Source organism: Zootoca vivipara, chromosome Z2 (assembly GCF_965207765.1).
Source record: "Zootoca vivipara chromosome Z2, rZooViv2.hap1.1, whole genome shotgun sequence".
Lineage (NCBI taxonomy): Eukaryota > Metazoa > Chordata > Lepidosauria > Squamata > Lacertidae > Zootoca > Zootoca vivipara.
This window is the reverse complement of record NC_142585.1, coordinates 41,437-55,760: the sequence shown is the minus strand read 5'-3', so window position 1 is coordinate 55,760 and position 14,324 is coordinate 41,437. Positions and strand designations below refer to the sequence as shown.

At 48.4% G+C, this 14,324-nt stretch overlaps 1 protein-coding gene across 6 annotated transcripts in view; it reads left to right on the top strand.

The window, feature by feature from the left end:
• HPRT1 (hypoxanthine phosphoribosyltransferase 1) overlaps positions 1-14,324 on the top strand; it is a 38,657-nt gene that overhangs the window by 1,892 nt on the left and 22,441 nt on the right. For 2 of the 6 annotated variants that reach the window (XM_088665141.1, XM_088665140.1), the window contains exons 1-2: positions 7,282-7,494; positions 12,108-12,214. In XM_088665141.1, the coding sequence (XP_088521267.1) occupies positions 7,456-7,494; positions 12,108-12,214 (146 nt within the window). In that variant the 5' untranslated portion in view covers positions 7,282-7,455. Of the gene's footprint in view, positions 1-7,281; positions 7,495-7,688; positions 7,992-12,107; positions 12,215-14,324 lie in introns of those variants that run through there. The other 4 variants (XR_015948739.1, XM_088665142.1, XM_060270624.2 and 1 more) reach the window with 3 other exon arrangements.

Sequence of the window (14,324 nt, the reverse complement as noted above, 5' to 3'; positions counted from 1 at the left end):
CTTCCCCAGGGGTAAGTTGCCCCCTCTGGAGCCCTTCCCGGCAACCTTGCAGTCGTACTCAGCAGGCCGCATCCATGTTATGGGAATGTGTGCCGTGAGAGTACCGTTCCGGGACAAACAGGCTGTACTCAAACTGGTGATTGCGAAGGGCAGTCGCCCCAGTCTCCTGGGCACTGACTGGTTCCCTGCCCTGGGACTGAGTATCTCAGGGCTTAATTCAATCCAAACCTGCCCTGAGATGAGCGAGGCATTATGCAAGGAATTTGCTGGTCTCTTTAATGGAAAACTGGGTTGTTATAAAGGGCCCCCAGTTGACTTCGAGTTGGACCCCGGGGTGGCCCCAATCCGACTCAAACCAAGGCGAGTGCCATTTGCACTGCAACCCAAGATCGAGGCAGAGCTGGATAAATTGGTCAAGCAGGGAGTTCTCTCACCCGTGGACTCTGCTAAGTGGGAGACTCCAATCGTCACGCCCCTTAAAGCAAATGGGGAAGTCAGGATATGTGCAGATTACAAATGTACTATCAATAAGGCACTCAGGGGAAACTCATACCCCATTCCAGTCGTATCACATCTGTTGGCTAAACTGGCTGGGGGCAAGGTGTTCGCCAAAATTGACCTGGCACAAGCTTACCAACAGCTGCCAGTAACCCCACAATCAGCGGAAGCACAGACTATTGTCACACATAAAGGGGCGTTCAGAGTTAACAGATTACAGTTCGGAGTTTGTGTGGCCCCAGGGATTTTTCAAGGGCTCATGGAACGCCTGTTAAGAGGTCTGCCGGGGGTCTTGCCATTTTTTGATGACGTTTTGATTGCTAGAAAAGACCCACAGGAACTGGTTGCGCGTGTCCGTGCAGTGTTGCTCAAGTTCAAGGAGGTGGGGTTGCAACTGAAAAAAGAAAAATGCAGTTTTGGGGTGCCAACTGTGGATTTCTTGGGGTTTAAAATTGATGCATCAGGCATCCACCCCACAGATGCTAAGATTAAGGCCATCATCGAGGCACCACGACCACAGAACAAGACGGAGTTGCAGTCATTCCTGGGACTTATTAACTTTTATCATTCATTCTTACCCCAGAAAGCTTCGGTAGCTGAACCATTACATAGACTTTTGCAGAAAAAGAATGTGTGGCGATGGGGGCGGGAGCAGCAGAAGGCTTTTGACTCCTTGCGAGAAATGCTGAGTAGCAGGAGCGTCCTTGCTCATTATGATGAGTCGAAGCCGCTGGTCCTGGCATGTGATGCCTCTCAATACGGCCTGGGGGCTGTGCTGAGTCATAGGGAACCGGATGGGTCGGAAAAGCCCATCTCTTTCTATTCCCGTACGTTGTCACCCATGGAGCGCAACTATGCTCAAATTGATAAAGAGGCACTAGCAATTGTGTCAGGAATCAAAAGGTTCTATGATTATTTGTACGGTCGCCATTTCTCCATTGAAACGGACCACAAACCACTGTTAGGGTTGTTCAACCCAAACAAACAAACGCCACAAATTCTCTCCCCAGAATGTTGCGTTGGTCAATATTCCTGAATGGGTTCCAGTACACCTTGACCCATGTGCCGGGGAAACAGTTGTGCCACGCTGATGCGCTGAGTCGATTGCCCCTTCCTGGCGGGAGCAATGAGGATCCTGCTCCAGCGGAGCACATTATGATGCTAGAAACACTTCCGGGGGCTCCTGTAACAGCTACTGATATAGCTGAGAAAACGAGGAAAGATGCTGTTCTCTCCCGTGTGCTCACTTGGGTGGGGAGGGGGTGGCCAGGTGGTCCGCATGAAGAAAAATTCAGGCCTTATGCGACAAGGCAGCACGAATTGTCCATGCATAAGGGTTGTCTCCTATGGGGAGATAGGGTGATCATCCCAGCACCACTGAGAAACAGGGTTCTTGAGACGCTTCACATGGGACACCCGGGAATGGTCAGGTTGAAGTCGCTAGCCCGATGTTATGTGTGGTGGCCTGGAATGGACCAGAACATAGAACAATGGGTACGAACATGCAAGGCATGCCAGGAAGTGCGGCCAGAAGTGGCCAGAGCACCAGTCCACTGGTGGGAGCAGTCCAGGACTCCCTGGAGCCGGCTGCACATAGATTTTGCTGGGCCATTCCAAGGGAAGGTCTTTTTGGTTATCGTTGATGCATACTCCAAATGGTTAGAAGTGGCGATGGTCCCTAGCATGGCATCAGCTGCCGTAATCAAGGTATTGAGGCAGCTGTTTGCTACCCACGGGTTACCTGAGACCATTGTATCAGATAATGGGGCAGCTTTTGTATCCCAAGAATTCAGGGCATTCTTGGCTGATAACTTCATAAGAGGGGTCACATCCGCGCCCTTTCACCCATCCTCCAATGGGCAGGCTGAGCGCATGGTAAGAACAGCCAAAGAATCCATTGCGCGCTTAATGGAGGGTAACTGGTCGGCTCGCATTGCGCGAATGTTATTTTTGCAGCATGCGACGCCGTGTACTGCGACGGGCAAGTTGCCAGCCGAGCTGCTCTTAGGTAGAAGACTGGTAACGGTGCTGGATTATGTCCACCCAGATAAAATGCCAAACCGTAATTCAAGAGCAACCCCCCAGGCTGAGAGTGACACAACAAGGTATCTCGCCCCTGAAGATCTGGTCTGGGTGAGGAACTATTCACGAGGTCCGCGGTGGGTGGCTGGTGTGATCACCCGGGCTAGTGGACCTGTGTCCTATTATGTGACCTTGGAAAATGGGCAAGTTTGGAAGAGACATATAGATCAGCTGAGGCGCCGGGCGCTCAGCAGGGAGGAGTCAGATAATTCATCCCTGGCTAATGACGCACAGCTGCGAGACCAGAGTGAAGATGGCCCAGAGGTGCAGTCACCAGGGGCTTCAGCAAATGAACCAGGGTCTGCTAGTCCTCAGGATGACGAGGTACAGGTAGGGGACCCTGAGATGTCTGGGACTCCATCTGTTCCTGACGAAACCCCTATAGCAGCCCCTCCACCACAGGTAACACCCAATCCAGAACCTGCAACACCTGTTGTCAGGAGATCAGGTAGAAGTTGTAGGACCCCACAGTACCTGAGGGATTACGTCTGCTGTGCTCACTAGGGGGGGAGGGGTGTTGTGTATTGAGTCAAAGGATTTTATATCTGTATTATTATTGTCTGTATTTGCATTAGGATAAAGTAACTGCCTTTTGGTTCCAGAGGGTACAGCTACTATTGGTTCATTTAAGCTGCTGTATTTGGATCCTCTGTCTTATTGGTTCCCTCCAAAAGGCAGCACTGTGATTGCTTGATATTGTTCCCTCCAAAATGTATCCCTTCCTAGCTAGTCCCCTGTCCCTATAAATGTAGCCTTCCTGCCCTCACAGTCAGTCTTGTTCACTTTAATAAAGAGCTGTTACTAGAGAACTGTCTCCAGCATGTTTTGTCAAGAGAGCTGAAATCACAAACCCCACGTCACAACAGGATGAATAATCTGCAAGAAATGGCAGGACCAGTAGGGTCCGCACCTGAGTTTCTCGGGGGTCACTACCAGTTATACCAGGCAATTTTATCCCACCTGTCCTCCAAGTAGCTCAGGGTGCCATACATAGTTCTCCCCTTAAGATTTCAACCTGTGGGGCACATCAGGACAAGCACCTCATGGACCACTGTGGATAACAGGATGCTGCTCTGAATAGGCACATGGTATGATCTAGGAGCCGCTTCATGGATCAATGCCTTGTCATGGCGAAGGGGCTTGAATAACTCCGAGAAGCTCTGAGCTATGCCATGCAGGGCCACCCAAGATGGACAGGTCATAGTGGAGAGTTTTGTCTAAACGTGATCCACCTGGAGAAGGAACTGGCAAGAAACTCCAGTATCCCAACTCCATGGACAAAGGCAGTGCCAAAGAATGCTCCAACTACCGCACAATTGCGCTCATTTCACACGCTAGCAAGGTTATGCCTAAAATTCTACAAGGCAGGCTTAGGCAGTATGTGGATCGAGAACTCCCAGAAGTGCAAGCTGGATTTCAAAAGGGCAGAGGAACCAGAGAACAAATACCGTAGCAAACATGCGCTGGATTATGGAGAAAGCTAGAGTTCCAGAAAAACGTCTACTTCTGCTTCATTGACTATGCAAAAGCCTTTGACTGTGTCGACCACAGCAAACTATGGCAAGTTCCTAAAGAAATGGGAGTGCCTGATCACCTCATCTGTCTCCTGAGAAATCTCTATGTGGGACAAGAAGCTACAGTCAGAACTGGATATGGAACAACTGATTGGTTCAAAATTGGGAAAGGAGTACGACAAGGTTGTATATTGTCTCCCTGCTTATTTAACTTATATGCAGAATTCATCATGCGAAAGGCCGGACTAGATGAATCCCAAGCCGGAATTAAGATTGCCGGAAGAAATATCAACAACCTCAGATATGCAGATGACACAACCTTGATGGCAGAAAGCGAGGAGGAATTAAAGAACCTTTGAATGAGGGTGAAAGAGGAGAGCGCAAAATATGGTCTGAAGCTCAACATCAAAAAAACCAAGATCATGGCCACTGGTCCCATCACCTCCTGGCAAATAGAAGGGGAAGAAATCGAGGCAGTGAGAGATTTTACTTTCTTGGGCTCCTTGATCACTGCAGATGGTGACAGCAGTCACGAAATTAAAAGACGCCTGCTTCTTGGGAGAAAAGCAATGACAAACCTAGACAGCATCTTAAAAAGCAGAGACATCACCTTGCCGACAAAGGTCCGTATAGTTAAAGCTATGGTTTTCCCAGTAGTGATGTATGGAAGTGAGAGCTGGACCATAAAGAAGGCTGATCGCCGAAGAATTGATGCTTTTGAATTGTGGTGCTGGAGGAGACTCTTGAGCAGGGGTCCCCAGACTTTCTGCGCGGCGGGCCGGTGCCCGCCGCGCCAACCGCGCAGTGGGCCGGAGGGCAGGGGAGTGCGCGAGCAGCAGGCCGGAGGCGGGGGAGTGCGCGCCCGTGCGCATGCGCACACGCACACGGGCGGGAAAAAATCGCCAAAAATCGCTTGTGCGCATGCGTATGGGCCTCCCCCGACCCGGAAGTGCACCAGAAATGACCTCTTCCGGGTCGGGAGAGGCCCATACGCATGCGCACAAAGGATTTTCGGCGATTTTTTTGCTGATTTTTTAGATCGTCGCTGCGCCGTGCGCCGTGAGAGCGGGCGGCGGCAGCGGGCGGCGGGAGTCGTCGCGGGCCGGATTGGAAGGCCGATTGGGCCGCATCCGGCCCGGGGGCCGTAGTTTGGGGACCCCTGCTCTTGAGAGTCCCATGGACTGCAAGAAGATCAAACCTATCCATTCTGAAGGAAATCAGCCCTGAGTGCTCCCTGGAAGGACAGATCGTGAAGCTGAGGCTCCAACACTTTGGCCACCTCATGAGAAGAGAAGAATCCTTGGAAAAGACCCTGATGTTGGGAAAGATTGAGGGCACTAGGAGAAGGGGACGACAGAGGACAAGATGGTTGGACAGTGTTCTCGAAGCTACGAACATGAGTTTGACCAAACTGCGGGAGGCAGTGCAAGACAGGAGTGCCTGGCGTGCTATGGTCCATGGGGTCACGAAGAGTCGGACACGACTAAACGACTAAACAACAACAACAATGATCTAGGAGGGCCGAGTGGGGCTTTCGTACAGTACGTTTTCCTCTGCTGCGGAAGAGCAATTTTAAAAGCCACATTGTCCCCCCTCCTACAGGCTCTGTATAAATCGTATTTTCCATCTTCTGCAGAAGGGAAAGACATCAGCAAGTGAAAGGGGAACACACTCACGCACGCACACCCACCAGTCCTGCAAAACTGCTAAAAATATTTAGGGGTGGGAAGGAAATGAGGCGAGAAGCAGCCCAGCGAGGACGCAACATGCTCAGTGGGTGTGGAACACTGACTGATAGTCAACGTGGAAGAGGAACACACGCCACACTACAACATTTTGCTGCAGTTCCTTTTTGTATGTTTTTAAAAAATACCTGATTAATATATGGCTATCCTACTTAGTTCTCTGATAAACAACGCGTGCCTCCTATCCCAAACATGTTGAATATAGATTTTCCCCATTACCCTCATATAACCACTGCAGAGGGCAAACACAAAAAAAATATGGATGTGCCATCTGGAAGCGCTGCGATCCTTTGCTTGCTTTTTGGTGGTGGGAATAGAAAGACTCGCTCTTAGCTACTTTTAGTGTTGCTGAAGAAGTTCAAATATATGCAAGGATGTCATATGGAGGAGGGAGAAAGGTTGTTTTCTGCTGCTCCAGAGAATTGGGCACAGAGCAGTGGATTCAAACTTCAAGAAAGAAGATTCCACCAAAACATTAGGAAGAACTTCCTGACAGTAAGAGCTGTTCGGCAGTGGGATTTGCTGCCAAGAAGTGTGGTGGAGTCTCCGGCTTAGGGAGCTGGGTATGTTTAGCCTGGAGAAGAGAAGGTTAAGGGGTGATATGATAGCCATGTTCAAATACAAAAACTGTGTGTGGTTCATCTATGGGCACTGTTGTTCTTTTATATCTATTTATGTGTGGCGGGAAAGGGGGGGCCGTTGTTTCCCCTCGCCTTCTGTGGAGACATATAATAGAATCATAGAGACTCCACCCCACTCCTTGGCAGCAAATCCCACTGCCGAACAGCTCCTACTGTCAGGAAGTTCACCCCTGACTTATTTTCGATTTATTGGATTGTTTGTTTACTATGGGGTTGGGGAGGAGTGGGGGGGACGGCCTTTGTTTTTAGACGGGGGTGTCGAGTTTCCCTCCTCTCTCTCTCTTTCACACACACAAACTGTGCGTGCTTCATTTATATGGGTGCTGCTGTTCTTTTATATCTATTTATATGTGGCGGGAAAGGGGGGGCGTTGTTTCCCCTCGCCTTCTGTGGAGACATATCATAGAATCAGAGTTGGAAGAGACCCCGAGGGCCATCCAGTCCAACCCCCTGCCAAGCAGGAAACACCATCAAAGCATTCTTGACATATGCCTGTCAAGCCTCTGCTTAAAGACCTCCAAAGAAGGAGACTCCACCACACTCCTTGGCAGCAAATCCCACTGCCGAACAGCTCCTACTGTCAGGAAGTTCACCCCTGACTTATTTTCGATTTATGCCTTCTGTGGAGACATATGGGGGTGACATCTCGTGAGGCCTTGAGGCGACGGCGTCCCCCCCCCCCCCAGCTGCCAAGTTCTCCCTTTTTTGAGGGAAATTCCCTCATGCTGAATAGGCTTCCTCGCGAGAAAAGGGAAAACTTGGCAGCTCTGAGGCGACGACGGCCCCCCCCACCCCTCCCTCAGTGACGGCGGCGGCGGCCATGTTGCCCGGGCGCCGCTCCTTCTTCTTCTTCTTCTTCCCTCTCCCTCCTCTCTTCTCTCCGCCTCTGCCCCCTCCGGAGCCGGCGGGACGTCCCTCTGCACCGCCGCCGACCGAGGAGAGCCTCGCCGGCCGGCCTCGCGCGCCGCCGCCGCCATGGCCGGGCCTAGCGGTCCCCCCCGCGCCTGCATCGTGGTGAGGGGCCGGGCGGGGTGGGTGGGGGTGGGGCGGCGACCATCAAACCCCGTGCGGGGGGGGCGGCACCGGGGCTTTCTCCCCTCCCTCCCCCGCCAAGGGGGGGAAGCTGGGGTGGGGTGGGGGCATAATGGCGGCGGGAGGGGCTGCTTAGAGGGGGTGGGGGTGGGGGGAGGCCTGAGGGTCCGCTTAGAGGGGGTGGGGGTGGGAGGCCCTTGCGGACCTCCAGCTCCCCCACATTTCTCCCCCCCCATAAACACGCCACCTCCCCAAATGATCGCGATGGTTTGCATATATGATTTCATGAAATTCATCGTACGCCGATTGATGGCCCGCCCCCCCAAAAAGAGAAAAACACATTCAAATATATGAAAGGATGTCATATGGAGGAGGGAGAAAGATTGTTTTCTGCTGCTCCAGAGAAGCGGACACGGAGCAATGGATTCAAGCTACAAGAAACAAGATTCCACCTCAACATGAGGAAGAACTTCCTGAAAGTAAGAGCTGTTCGGCAGTGGGATTTGCTGCCAAGGAGTGTGGTGGAGTCTCCTTCTTTGGAGGTCTTTAAGCAGAGGCTTGACAGGCATCTGTCAAGAATGCTTTGATGGTGTTTCCTGCTTGGCAGGGGGTTGGACTGGATGGCCCTTGGGGTCTCTTCCAACTCTAGGATTCTATGAGGTGCTGGGGGAAGGGCAGAGTTTAGCACCTCCTCTGGAAACTCTGGAGAGGAAAATGAGAACCTGGATCAGAAGGGAAAAAAAGATTTTGTTACATTCAGATCGTTGGGGAAATTAATAGGTACCCCCCAGCTAATGGGGTCCAAAGAGGAAGGAGGAGGAGGAAAATGGAGGTAAATTTAAAGTGGGGGGGTATTCATTTGGTGTCTCAAGGAAAAAAAGGTTTTTAAAGGGGGGAAATGATGTTACTGATAAGGGACATCAGGCTTAACTTGTACAGGCCATAATCTGTATTTCTAATATACTAGAGCTGATTTTTTTTTTGAGGCGTAAGAGAACAATAAAGAACCGGGTTTCTGGGCATGTTCAGAATGCCTTCATCTCGAGTTATGCCTTTTGCATCAAACCATTACAAGAATTTTATGTTTGCACACGGATGTCGCTAGCGTTATCGTCTATAAAGTATGCGACGGATCTTTTGTGTTCTTAAAAATAAATGAAGCATGAGGCCGGTTAGATTGTGCCGTATAACCTATTAAACTCAGTGGCGCTGACTTCCTAGTAAATGCGCATAGGGCTGCGCTTACCGAGCGCATGTGAAGATGAGTAATTTCCTGTTCTGAAATTTAGCTTGAGCTGGCCATATTTGGGTCTGATGCAAATAAAAACTGATTTTCTGTAACTGAACATGTGGGCACTATTGAGAGTCGGAAAAGACAACACCACCAGTTTGAACATTTTTCATTAAATTAACTCAATGCTTACTTACTTACATACTTACTATGAAAGTGGATTTTGAATTTCAGTATTTCTCATCTCAGGGTGGTTCTTTCTTTCTGCAATATTTATATACGGTATACAACTATATACCTATGTGCTGTATATAATAATAATAATAATAATAATAATAATAATAATAATAATAATAATAATATATTATTTATACCCAGCCACTCTGGGCGGCTTCCAACAAAACATTAAAATACAGAAATCCATCAGACATTAAAAGCTTCCCTAAACAGGGCTGCCTTGAGATGCCTTCTAAAGGTCTGGTAATTGTTGTTCTCTTTGACCTCTAGTGGGAGGGCGTTCCACAGGCCGGGCGCCACCACCGAGAAGGCCCTCTGCCTGGTTCCCTGCAACTTGGCTTCTCGTAGCGAGGGAACCGCCAGAAGGCCCTCGGTGCTGGACCTCGGTGTCCGGGCAGAACGATGGGGGTGGAGACGCTCCTTCAGGTATACCAGACCGAGGCCGTTATATTATAGATAGATCTATATTTTATATATAGATAGATATATCTATATATATATAAATGTAAACTAGGCATAGAATCATAGAGTTGGAAGAGACCCCAAGGGCCATCCAGTCCAACCCCCTGCCAAGCAGGAAACACCATCAAAGCATTCTTGACATATGGCTGTCAAGCCTCTGCTTAAAGACCTCCAAGGAAGGAGACGCCGCCACACTCCTTGGCAGCAAATCCCACTGCTGAACAGCTCCTACTGTCAGGAAGTTCTTCCTCAGGTTGAGGTGGAATCTTCTTTCTTGAAGTTTGAATCCATTGCTCCGTGTCCGCTTCTCTGGAGCATGTGGGTGTGTTTCCACTTTTCACCCAAACCGCTTGACCGATTCAGGTGAAATTTTGACGCGGCACCACACGCGAATGGCCGGAAGGCTATAGGAAAGTTTGCTCAGACAGATGTCACATCTCCGCCAGGTAAAACTGCTACGGGTACCACTGCCTGATCCCTACTTCTTGAATGGAAGGGCTACAAAAGTCTGGATCGATCAGTCGCTGCTTAACACGGGTCAAGTTCCATGCAAGGAGCTCGGCTCCCTGATATACTGCAGAGTCTCCTTCTTTGGAGGTCTTTAATCAAAGGCTTGACAGCCATATGTTAAGAATCCTTTGATGGTGTTTCCTGCTTGGCAGGGGGTTGGACTGGATGGCCCTTGTGGTCTCTTCCAACTCTACAATTCTATGATTAGGAAGAACTTCCTGACAGTAAGAGCTGTTCGGCAGTAGAATTTGCTGCCAAGGAGTGTGGTGGAGTGAGTCTCCTTCTTTGGAGGTCTTTAAGCAGAGGCTTGACAGCCATATGTCAAGAATGCTTGGATGGTGTTTCCTGCTTGGCAGGGGGTTGGACTGGATGGCCCTTGGGGTCTCTTCCAACTCTACGATTCTATGATTCTTTTTGTCTATGCTCTGGTAACCTCTAGGTTTGATTGCCGCAATGCATTATATGTGAGGCTTTCTCTGAAGACGGTTCGGAAACTTGGTGCAGAATTCAGTGGCCACGTTGCTCGCCGGGGCAAGCCGTTTGAGCGTATTACACCGATCCTGGCCCGGCTGCACCAGTTGCCAATTATTTTCCAGGCTCTGTTAAAAGTCATAGAATCCTAGAGTTGGAAGAGACCCCAAGGGCCATCCAGTCCAACCCCCTGCCAAGCAGGAAACCCCATCAAAGCATTCTGGACATATGGCTGTCAAGACCTCCAAAGAAGGAGACTCCACCACACTCCTTGGTAGCGAATCCCACTGCCGAACAGCTCTTACTGTCAGCCTTTTAAATTGTTGTTTTTGTTCTTTACTGCGTTATGTATTTGGCCCTTCGCCTGCGATCCTCTGGTGACGTGCAGTATGGAAATTAAAATAAATTCTCCCGTGTAGGCACTGCAAGTAGAGGAACCCAATCTGGGGGTCTTCCAGACACCAATAAGGCCCCCTGATAGAACCTCTTTTCTCTGGCAGATGAGCTGAAATGCTCAGTTCAGTGGAAAGATGAGGAAATGTTATTTGAGGAACCTAATAATAAATGCAGAGCCGACAAGGTTCTGCACAAGCCTCCTGATCAATTTGAACATTTGCTGTTTATGGATTGCTACAGTATATTTTAGAATCATAGAATCATAGAGTTGGAAGAGGCCACAAGGGCCATCCAGTCCAACCCCCTGCCAAGCAGGAAACACCATCAAAGCATTCTTGACATATGCCTGTCAAGCCTCTGCTTAAAGACCTCCAAAGAAGGAGACTCCACCGCACTCCTCGGCAGCAAATCCCACTGCCGAACAGCTCTTACTGTCAGGAAGTTCTTCCTAATGTTTAGGTGGAATCTTCTTTCTGGAAGTTTGAATCCACTGCTCCGTGTCCGCTTCTCTGGAGCAGCAGAAAACAATCTTTCTCCCTCCTCTATATGACATCCTTTCATATATTGGAACATGGCCATCATATCACCCCTTAGCCTTCTCTTCTCCAGGATTCAAATCAGAAATGGTGCGCCATTGTCCTCTATTGACCCCGCTGACTCTTCCATAGCTCTGGAAGTTCTCATTGCCTTGCCTAGTTCTTAGACGATCTTTTCTCAATATTATTTTTTATTTAACTTTTTCCTTTATAAATGATAACCCACCCCAACTGCACAAACTATCTGTGCATCAAAATATTTTCCCTTCATCTCAAAGGGCACCAGCTAATTAACAGAATAAAATCCATTCCCCGAGATCATTTTCACAGGAAACACCATAGTTGAAGCCCCCTGGAGCCTCACGTAGGCAAAACATACACTCTGCCAATGGATTATAGCTTTTAATTTGTGAGTAATCCCAGATTATGAGCCTTTTTTATAAGATTTCTCAAACTTCAAGAAAGAAGATTCCACCTAAACACGAGGAAGAACTTCCTGACAGTGAGTGCTGTTCGGCAGTGGGATTTGCTGCCAAGGAGTGTGGTGGAGTGAGTCTCCTTCTTTGGAGGTCTTTAAGCAGAGGCTTGACAGCCATATGTCAAGAATGCTTTGATGGTGTTTCCTGCTTGGCAGGGGGTTGGACTGGATGGCCCTTGGGGTCTCTTCCAACTCTATGATTCTAAGATTTGTTCTCTAGGAGGATATGTAACACATTGTACCTGACACCTCACCTTTTCTGTTTTCCTTTTAGATTGGAGACGATGAACAAGGATACGACCTAGACTTGTTTTGCATACCAAAACATTATGCGGAAGATTTGGAAAAAGTATATATTCCTCACGGTCTTATTATGGACAGGTTTGTTTTACTCTCGGCAATATTCAAAGAGGATTATTTGCATGCAAGGCTCTGTACGTTTGTTTTAAGGAGGTTTTGCTTTATGGTGGCTCTTGCAGCTTGCTTGGAAGCAGTGTCTGGTTTACTGGTCCCAAAGGGGACCATCAATGGCTCCTCCTCATCCTGGAGAGTAGTGACTAGTGGGAAGAACCACAGGGTTCTGTCTTGGGCCCAGTCTTATTCAACATCTTTATCAATGACTTGGATGATGGGCTTGAGGGCATCCTGAGCAAGTTTGCAGATGACACCAAATTGGGAGGGGTGGCTAATACTCCAGAGGACAGGATCACACTTCAAAATGACCTTAACAGATTAGACAACTGGGCCAAAGCAAACAAGATGAATTTTAAGAAGGAAGAAATGTAAGGTACTACACTTGGGCAGAAAAAATGAAAGGCACAAATACAGGATGGGTGACGCCTGGCTTGAGAGCAGTACATGTGAAAAGGATCTAGAAGTCTTGGTAGACCACAAACTTGACATGAGTCAGCAGTGTGATGCAGCAGCTAAAAAAGCCAATGCAATTCTGGGCTGCATCAATAGGAGTATAGCATCTAGATCAAGGGAAGTAATAGTACCACTGTATTCTGCTCTGGTCAGACCTCACCTGGAGTACTGTGTCCAGTTTTGGGCACCACAGTTCAAGAAGGATACTGATAAGCTGGAACGTGTCCAGAAGAGGGCAACCAAAATGGTCAAAGGCCTGGAAACGATGCCTTATGAGGAACGGCTTAGGGAGCTGGGTATGTTTAGCCTGGAGAAGAGAAGGTTAAGGGGTGATATGATAGCCATGTTCAAATATCTGAAAGGATGTCATATGGAGGAGGGAGAAAGATTGTTTTCTGCTGCTCCAGAGAAGCGGACACGGAGCAGTGGATTCAAACTTCAAGAAAGAAGATTCCACCTAAACATTAGGAAGAACTTCCTGACAGTAAGAGCTGTTCGGCAGTGGGATTTGCTGCCAAGGAGTGTGGTGGAGACTCCTTCTTTGGAGGTCTTTAAGCAGAGGCTTGACAGGCATATGTCAAGAATGCTTTGATGGTGTTTCCTGCTTGGCAGGGGGTTGGACTGGATGGCCCTCGGGGTCTCTTCCAACTCTCGGATTCTATGGAGTGTAGATAAATTTCCTCTGTAGACAGTAAAGGCAGTTGCTGTGGAAGGGAACATCTCCTATGCCAGCAATACAATGTTCTGAGGAGGGTTGCGCTCCCTCGTTCAGGGGAACCCAAATTGTGGTCTACGGATGACTGCTCCATTCAGGCTCTCCATACAATTTTTGTGGATTTGTTGCTGAAAACAGGAGATGGCGCATCCATCACTTTAAATATTGATACTGATTCATAGTAGTATTTTTATTGTTTCTTTTAATTCTTAGATTGGGTTTTAAATTGTAATACAAAAAGTACAATACAGCGTATATAAGAAGTAAAAATGCAATTGCAAATCAAAAGGCCTCGAGCGGAGTACATTATCATTGCGACGGCAAACGAAAATCCTTAAGTGGTCCATCAGCAATTTTGAGGTGGTCCAAGGGGGTGGCGAAGTTTGGGAACCATTACTCTAATTTTCTGCCCCTCTAGCAAATTGTTACTAGTTCCTGACCCATAAGAAGACAGGTAATTTGCCCATAATTAATGTGCAAATGAGAAAAGGACAAACTCTAAGTGTGTGCATGTGTGTATATTAGGTACCAAGTTTCCTCACTAACACAGAGAACTTTAAAAATTTGAGCAGCTTTCTGTTTCCTTGTTTCTGAACATAGCTGCCAAGTTCTCCCTTTTTTTTAAGGGAAATTCCCTCATGCTGAATAGGCTTCCTCGTGAGAAAAGGGAAAACTTGGCAGCTATGATTCTGAATTTCCGGAGTGTATTGCTGGTGCCGCCTTACTGCCGTCATCCAAGCTGCGAGAGGCTTTAAAAAGTGAATTAAATTTTCCTTCTGAAGACCTGTGTGCTTCCTATCTTTTGAAAGTTGTCCAGTAACTAGAGCGAGACGGAGATTTACTTTGGCACATGCTGCCCTGTAAAATCGAGGGAGTTTGGCACTGCCGCTATTGGATTAACCTTGACAA